Source organism: Gossypium arboreum, chromosome 9, assembly GCF_025698485.1.
Source record: "Gossypium arboreum isolate Shixiya-1 chromosome 9, ASM2569848v2, whole genome shotgun sequence".
In the NCBI taxonomy this organism is placed as follows: domain Eukaryota; kingdom Viridiplantae; phylum Streptophyta; class Magnoliopsida; order Malvales; family Malvaceae; genus Gossypium; species Gossypium arboreum.
This window is the reverse complement of record NC_069078.1, coordinates 54,900,394-54,909,586: the sequence shown is the minus strand read 5'-3', so window position 1 is coordinate 54,909,586 and position 9,193 is coordinate 54,900,394. Positions and strand designations below refer to the sequence as shown.

At 31.0% G+C, this 9,193-nt stretch overlaps 1 protein-coding gene across 1 annotated transcript; it reads left to right on the top strand.

Annotated features, from left to right (window-relative positions):
- Nucleotides 1-5,068: 5,068 nt before the first annotated feature.
- LOC108457114 (stem-specific protein TSJT1-like) lies at nt 5,069-7,801 on the top strand. The gene is made up of 5 exons (XM_017755973.2): nt 5,069-5,430; nt 6,718-6,958; nt 7,068-7,188; nt 7,277-7,386; nt 7,470-7,801. Exons 1-5 carry the CDS (start codon nt 5,228-5,230, stop codon nt 7,503-7,505), a joined length of 711 nt encoding a protein of 236 aa, XP_017611462.1. The 5' UTR covers nt 5,069-5,227; the 3' UTR covers nt 7,506-7,801.
- Nucleotides 7,802-9,193: the final 1,392 nt, after the last annotated feature.

The window sequence follows — 9,193 nt, the reverse complement described above, 5'->3', positions numbered from 1 at the left end:
CCAAATTTATAACTACACTACTTATTTATATAAACTTACTATGTTATTTCATTCAATAACTATCATTATATACTAATAAATACAAACACATGAACTAAATTATATGCATGAAAGTCACTCATAACCATATTTCAAGTTTACTTTCATTTAATTCCATTCTATATATGCCATAAAAACCTTAAGTTACAATACAAAATCTACCAGTGAAATCTAGATAGTGTGACCCGATGTGATGATTCGATCCTCCGAACTCTTGTTAATCTACAAAGAACATTAACATACAAAAGTAAGCTTATGAAAGCTTAGTAAGCTCATCGGCTCAAAACATAAATCTTACTGAATTACAACAATTATTCAAATAACAAATTTTTTAATAAAATTTCCTATCATATACAATTTCAAAAGATGAATTCACTTGATTGAGCTTAATATTAATATCTAATTGATTTCAACATTTAAATTCAATAACACTTACCAATGCTTATCAAATTAAGGAACGTCTTACTAAATTAAGGACGTCGATAGCTTGAGGCCACATTCCACTTTGGTCTTACACACATTTTACCATGGCTTTGGCATGGTCACACACTTTATCACATTGCTATAGCTTAACTATGGTCTTACACTTGCACATATATATATATATAATTGCCATGATTCAATCATGGTCTTACGTTCACTTTCACAGTGCTATAGCTCCTTTATAGTCTCACATTTCACACTTTTCCATGGTTTAACCATGGTCTTATCCGTCAATTCATCACTGATTACTAAATGAACGTACTCAATCATACGTTTCCCTTAATTTGAACTTTCAATTTGATTTCCACATCGTTATAATTATCATAATTCAATAGCAAAAATATAAATTATAAATTTTGTATCTATAACAAAATTAACATAAGAATTCAGCCATATGAACTTACCTGAACCAATTTGTAGAATTTGTGGAAATTCATGAATTAATCCGTCTCTTTATCTTTTCCGCTTTTATCTTCAGATTCTTGATCTAAAATTTAAAATTTTTCATTTATTAGTATCAAATTCAATTCTAATTCACTTCACAATTTATGCCCTTCAATTTTAAAAATTACATTTTTACCCTAAATTTTACAATTTTTACAATTTAGTCCTTGCTCAATTAACCCATCGATTGAACAAATTTTTCCTTAATTAACACTTTATTATATCATTTTAAACCACTATATACCCTTTGGAATTCAGAATTTCAACATCCCAATTCTAAACTTTTACACAATTAGGTCCTAAAAACTAATTTCCACTAAAATCACTTAATAAATTCATCATATAATGAATTAAAAGCTTCAAATCCATGATAATTCATCTTAAACATACATCACTTATCCATGGAAACTTTCAATTTCACTTATAGAATCAAAAACTAATGAGTTCAATAGTTGGACCTAATTGTAAAAGTCACAGAAACATAAAACTTACAAAGAAAAAAAGAAAGAATTGAACTCACTTGGTGCAAAAATATGAAAAAACCAGCTTAGGAGACCTTCTGTGGCGTTTTTGCTGATAGTTTTAGAAGAAAATCTCTAGAATTCTCATGAAAATTAAGTTTTTAAGCTTAATTTTACAAATATTCCAATTTTACCCCTTGTTCACATTGTTTCTTTACTAGTTCCCATACCCAAAACGTCCAGCCCTTATACTTTTAGGTCCAATTTCCTTTTAAATCCTTCCTTCTTTATCACTTGAGCAATTTAATTATTCTAGTAAGTTTTGCACCTTTTATAATTTAGTCATTTTCAATTAATTAACCCTCAAAACGTTAAAATTTTCTAACGAAACTTTAATACTAAACCAATGACACTCCATAAATATTTATAAAAATATTTATGGCTCGGTTTTATAAATTTGAGGTCTCGATACCTCATTTTTTACTCTCTTGACCTAAGAAATTCTTTTAATTCACAAAATTCTCTAATTCAAATATATTTCTAAATTCACACTTAACTCATAATTATTGATTACTAAATTTTTAAACTTAATTATCAGATTTAGTGATCTCGAATCAATGTTTCCAAACACAACTGAAATTTAGGCTGTTACAGTAACTAATTATTTGAATGATAAATGGAAATTGTAAAGCAACTCAGCACTTATGGGTATCAAGGTTATCTTAAAGACACTAATAAAATCATAGCTTCAAATCCTATAATTACCCCATTCAACTTCTTAGATTTTCATAGAAAGCGCAAAGCATTCCTTCTTTGTATTTTATATTATCCTAGGCACCAAGTATTTCTTAATTCTATTTTCTACTCATGCTATAATGGTTTCTCGCTTATTGAAATCTGAAGAATGATAAGTTTCTAAAATGTAGCAACATTGAAATATTCTTTTGTGGCTTAAGGTTGCAGTAATAAGAGAAGAAATATATCTGACAATAGAATAATTTCTCAATTAATAGAAATCAGGTTCTATCACACTACCCAAATTCATGTTGACATTTATATACGCTTTGATTGAGCAATGAAGACTTAAGACCTAAACATTTCATTAGCCATAGCAAAGTGATAACAACGTTGGAAGATATAGCGTTGCTAACGAGACTTATACTGAATGGGCATCTAGTAATAGGAAGTTTTTAGCAAAATCTAAGGAGGTCCTTATCAACCATTTGAAAATAGGTATCAACCTTAAGTTTGATTTTCAAGGGCATCAAATTAAGTTAGCATGGTCGAAGACAAGCTTCGAGCATTTCTCATAGAATCCACCACGTAAAGTTTTTTAACATCATACTAGAGCTTACATTCTTTGGTTGGTCGTAGGTATGTTGGCGTCAAAAAAGTTGGGCAACTTAAGTCATACTATATATCTTTTATTGTTATCTAATATCATAACAGTTTGCAGATATAGCTAGGGTCTACTATTTTAGCATATTCTTATACAAAATGCTACGTAAAGTGTGTAGAATAAGGGACAAAGAAGTGAATGATTTCCTTGTTATTTGACAATCATAGGGTTGTTATTGACTTCCATGAATTACACCTATCCCCTATTAGAACCTAAAATTCCCTCTTACTAGAAAGTAAAATTAGAAGAAAATGTTATAAAGTCTATTGCATTCTAAATGTTTCATGCTTCCAGGCATTGTGATATACAACATACTGGAAAGAAGAAATCTTAACAATACGAGCATTTATTTATGTGAATCAAATGATTCAATAATTTGTGTTTTATAATGAAACCTAAATGCAATACTATTATTATTATTATTATTATTATTATTATTATTATTATTATTATTATTATTATTTTGCAATTTGTGTGGATGTTGAACCAAAAAAACTTCCTCAAATTTAGAGAACATGAATAACTATCATCCCATAGATTTGCATTTTGGGACGGAGCATAATCAAGCCATTAGATTTTTCGGGCACAACGCACATTGGGTCAATATTTTTTAACATAGGCCACAGATTGCACTGATCGACGATGATCATTTTGCAGCATCGACAATTTATAAAGAATGGTTTATGGCCAACGGTAAATCATATTTGTATCAGTTGGAACAAGCTCCTATACATCATATTCAACATCCAATTTTAAGTTCAAAAATACTGTCAAGGTTGAGTTTGAGCTTGAGATAGAGGAAGAGGTATTCCTACTGAAGTTGCCTTGACTATCATATTTGTTGAACCTAACGAAGGTCTAGACTTTTTAGATGTAGAGGTCAATCTTAGATTTTCCCAGATCATAGATGAAAATCCAATGCTCCAACTAGATGGGCAATGATTTTTTTTTTTTGTTATTTTGTTGTAATACTTCAACTAGATAATTGTATGATTAAAAGTATTCTTCATGTCAATTTTACGTTCTCTATACTATTATTTAAATCCCTGATTGAGTTGGTGTCACAAGTTAATTGGGTACCAACTCGATTAGGAAATTACTAAAATATATATTTGTATTTAAAATAAATTATATTATTTGAGGATACTTTAGTCTTTTTAATTAAAATATATATAGATAGGGTGAACCTATGTCAATTGCATTAGTAAAACCTTAAATATATCACTTAACTTTAAACTCTATTTTGATTTATATATATTAAGTTTATTATGCATATTTTATTACCTTCATCAATTGATTTTTTTTAAAACATATTTTTATGCTCTAAATATGTGTGATAAAATTTCTAGTATTAAAATTAATTATTTGCAAGTTCGTGAGCACCCTATTGTACTCTTTCTAGAGATACTCTTTTATTCTAAGTGGATTAATGTGAAATTTATGAACCGATTGGATTTTGAGTAAAAGTATCATTGAGGTTTTTGTAGTAGGAGTCAGATTGAATTTTGCCTCTTTTACTAAAAAAAAAAGGTAAATTAGCCTCTGTATGTTAGATCAAAGAGCAAACATGTCATTATGTTAAAAATTTCATCCATTTATTATATTAAAAACTAATTTTTGTACGTCAGCATGATATACACGTGACACACCACATGTGCTATTTAGTTATTCCGTCAAACACACTGATTTTAATAGTACAAATAGATGACATTTTAATATAAAGGACTAATACTTTCTTTAATTTAATGTATACTAATTAATTTTTTATTTTTAAGTAAAATATAATTTAACTCTTAATTCATGGATTTGTAAGATATTTTTACCTCAGATTTTGTAAGCCCTAATATCGTTGATATTTTATTTTCTTAATTACTCCATAGTTACCGAAATTAAGAACATTTTTGTGACGTTAATGACACTTAAGAGTCTTTTCTTAATTAAACTACACATTATTTTAATAGTAACCAAAACGATCAGCTGCTAATTTACAAAGATGACCTTCGCGTGGACCCCATGGCCCTCGTCTCAGTACGTCAGCATCCAAGCTCAAAAATCATCGCCCATATTGTGGGACCCACTATCACGTGCCACGTCCTCCTCCTGGACTATTAATTTATCCTCCCATTTAAATAATCACAAAACGACAGAATGAAAAAAAAAAAGTGAAAAAACTATAATAAAAAAAATCACCGATCTAGATTTACAATAATACCCTCATCACATATATTTTTCCCTATAAATGGAATTGCCCTCCCTGCCCTTTTTCCATTCCCATCTTCGAGCTTTCCAATACAAAGCTTCATATTATCTTTTTTAGTTCCGACAAAAGAAAACGAAAAAAATAGAAGAAATACAATCGTTTTCTTTTTGAAGTCGGGTTTTAGTTTTTGGGGAGAAAAAAATGTTGGGAGTATTTAGCAGTGCGATAGTGTCTCCGCCGGACGAGCTGGTGGCGGCCGGTTGCCGAACTCCATCACCTAAGATAACGGCGGATGCTCTGGTGAAACGGTTCCTTGAGACGAACTCCTCCGGCGTGTCCATGCAGATCGGAGACCATGTCCAATTCGCTTATTCTCACCATAAAGAGTCTCCTTTACGGCCCAGGTAAAAAAAAATCATATATGGTATTGGCTGTTGGATGATCTCAATCGTTGAAAATTAATTATGAATTCAAACTTCAGTTGATCATCGAGTGCTTTCGAACGAACCTAGGAATTACTATAATTTGTTTAATCGAATAATTTACGATTTTTTGGCGGATGATTTTTTTTATTATCATAAATCATAAAAAAAGACTGAAAAAAGGATAAGAAACGATAAAAAGAAAAAATAACTTGACCGTTTCTCTTAAAGAAATAAACAGGCAATCAGAAGTTCGAATCTGACGTGAGATGGAAGTATTTAATGTGTGAATAAAGATTTAAAATGTTTTCTTAATTTCTTTTTCTGCGGAAATGGAGAGAGAGAGAGAGGCTGTGATTTCACAATCTCGTTTGATGTTTGAATCCAATAAAAAAGATTCCGACCAGATCTGTCATTGATCAATCAATCAAGCGGCTATACTTCACTTAACAATACACGTGTCTAACATCCAGGGAACTCATGCTTTGTTCTTATCACTACTGACTTTTCATAAAGTAAAAACGCTCAATTATTACAAGGTGCATTAGTTGGGATTTCCAAGTTAGGCAGTCCATTTACGTGAATTAGGATTGCCTAATTTGAATTTTAGGACCCACATTCCTCTCAAGTCGACACTTCATATTTTTCTTAGTTTTTATTTTTCATAATTATTTTAATATACTTTTTATTTACATAATTTTGTACTATCCATATAATTTATCTTTTTCCTATTCTGACATGTAATCACTTTCAAGCCAACTTAAAGACCATATAGATTAGGCCGATGAGATTGAACTGTTTTTTCCATTAACAAAAAATCGGGTTTTTTTCTTTAAACTTACGTATATTTTGGAATTTAGTATATTCAACTTTTTTTAAAAAAAATAGTTCTAAAATATTTTTGAAAAAGAAAAAAAACAGTTTTGTTCAACGCAGCGAACACTGTAAGTAGAAAATTCTCATTACTCTTCCCCAAAACATGAATCCCAACATCAAAGTTTCAAAAAGAAACCCTCTTGGAGTCTTTGTTTCAATTGTATAAATGGATTCGAATAATTTATTTTTGCTATGTTTGAAAATATGAATTTGGATATTCTGATTTTTTTTATATATAAATTATTCCGATGATATTTGAGTTTAGATGAATAACTCGATTCCGATGATATTTGAGTTTGAATAAATAATTCGACCGAGTAAAAACTTTGTTTTTAGTTAATTAAACATGCCATATCACACGGATATAAATTATTGGGCATTGGTAAATGGCAGATCATTTGCTGTGAAAGATGAAATCTTCTGCTTGTTTGAGGGAGCCCTTGATAACTTGGGGAGTTTAAAGCAGCAATATGGTCTGGCAAAGTCGGCAAATGAAGTGATTTTGGTCATTGAAGCTTACAAGGCCCTTCGTGACCGAGCACCTTATCCTCCAAACCATGTGGTTGGCCATCTAATTGGGAGCTTTGCTTTCATTGTCTTTGACAAATCCACCTCCACTTTGTTTGTGGCTTCTGTAAGTATTAAAATAGGTCTCACCTACTTTTTTTAAAAATGGTATTATTGACTTTAAGTGCTTGCTTGGTTGGTGTATAACAACAAGTGAGGTGGAATGATATTGACAGGATCAATTTGGTAAGGTTCCTCTCTATTGGGGAATCACCGCCGACGGATATGTGGCCTTTGCTGATAATGCTGAATTGCTGAAAGGTGCCTGTGGCAAATCTCTTGCTTCTTTTCCTCAAGGTGCATTCCCCTTATACAGTTTTACTGATGTTTTTTTAAAGTGGAATCGTGAACTTGAATTGAGGAGTCTCATATTTCAATTATGCAGGCTGTTTCTACTCCACAGCAGTAGGAGGATTAAGAAGCTATGAGAATCCTAAGAACAAGATCACTGCAGTGCCTGCTGAAGAAGAGGAGATATGGGGTGCTAAATTCAAGGTAAAAAATGATTATGTTCATTTTAACCAGCTGTAAATAATATCTTTAATCAATCATTGCTTATGTTTGGTTTGGGGTTTCAGGTGGAAGGGCCAACAGTTGTTGCTGCCACAGAGTAGTCCTTTGCTTTCTCCTTCTAAATCTATGGATCCATGGGAATATAGGAGCTGCAAATGCATAGCATATGGATCAGTCTCCATGTGAATAACTGAGTCCCAGTACTTGTAGAATGGGAAATGAAAAGAAGAAAAAAAAAAAAAGAAGAAAAAGAACTGTTTGGTTATGAGAAATGGCAGTAACTTTCTGTTTAGGTAGCTTTATGTTAAAACTAGCTTTTATTCCTGTTTCGTCCTTTGTACATCATAATGTCAGCTTCAACTTCTAGTCTAATAAAAGCTTGTTTGAGGGTCCCAAATTTCATCTAATAGCTCGAGTAAGTTCCGACCGACAGTAATTATAATAATAATCAATTTTATACGAATAGGCCAGGCGAAGAAACTAATCCGATCATGGTTCTCAATTCGACCAATGAAATTTTAGAAAAGAAACCATAAGATTTAGTGTTCAATAAAAGAAAAGAATAAAAGGAAAGAATAAATATTTTAACTTGAATAAAATGAGTTTAATATGAGTTCAAATTGTGTTTGATGAAACTGAGAAATGGGTTGAAGTTAAGGGTAAAGTTGCAGGTTAGAGATGTCACCACACAAAACCCTAACCCTAGTTCCTTACTATTTTAGATTTTTAGTGTTTTATCCATTTTGTTTTAAAATTTATAGATTTTTTTTGGGTTGGGTCGATGGTTCGTTGGGTTGGATTAATTGTTTAGATTAAGTTTTATTATACATAAATGTTACATGATCATTTTGTCGTAATTATTTGGAGTTTAAATCTTATCATGTATGGGTAATTTCAGATTTATTTTAGATTAGGTCTGAAGATATTTCGATTTTTAGTTTATTGTGCTTTATATTGAGTTGATTCTAGTTCAAGTTGATAAGACATATATTATTTGTGATTTGTACTTAAACTTGTGATTGTACCTGGAAATGTACTTGTATCACCAAAAACTATATAAATATAAATCAAATTTAAAGATAAAATAAAGTCTCAAGGCTCAATTTCAAACTCATGGATGTGATAGACTTACACTATCTCCAGACCTAACAACAAGGTCAAAGGCCAAGAAGTCTAAAGTTGGAATCCTTACACTCAACTACTTTAACTTTCAAGATGAAGCCCTAAGAGGATATTAATGAGATGTCCGATCGATTTACAATCATCATAAATGGATTGGTGTCTTATAAAAAGATTTATCCAAATGAAGAAGTGGTAAGGAAGATGCTTCAAAGCTTACCTAAATCATGGGAAGCCAATGTGACTATAATTAAAAAAGCAAAGAATTAAGAAATATTGATTTTGGATGAGCTCATCGGTTCTTTCCTTACATATGAGATGAGATTCAACGAAGGGGCTAAAGAAGAAAAAGTTATGAAGAAGAAGGTTGATATTGCTCTAAAATTCACCACAAATGAATATAGTGAATCAAGTGAAGAGGTGAATGAAGACAAAAAGATGGAGATTTTTACTAGGAGATTCAAGAGGTTCATGACGTCCAATAAAGGAAGAAGATTACAAAAGATTGAGGAATTGAAGTTTGAGTCTACCTGTAATAGCCCGATTTTGGGCCTAGTCGGAACAGTAGTTTTGGAACCACTAACCTGAGGCCTGAGAAATTATTTTTTAATATTATTTTATGTGTTATAGTATGATTATATGAGTGCATGAAAATTTTAGTGAAATAATT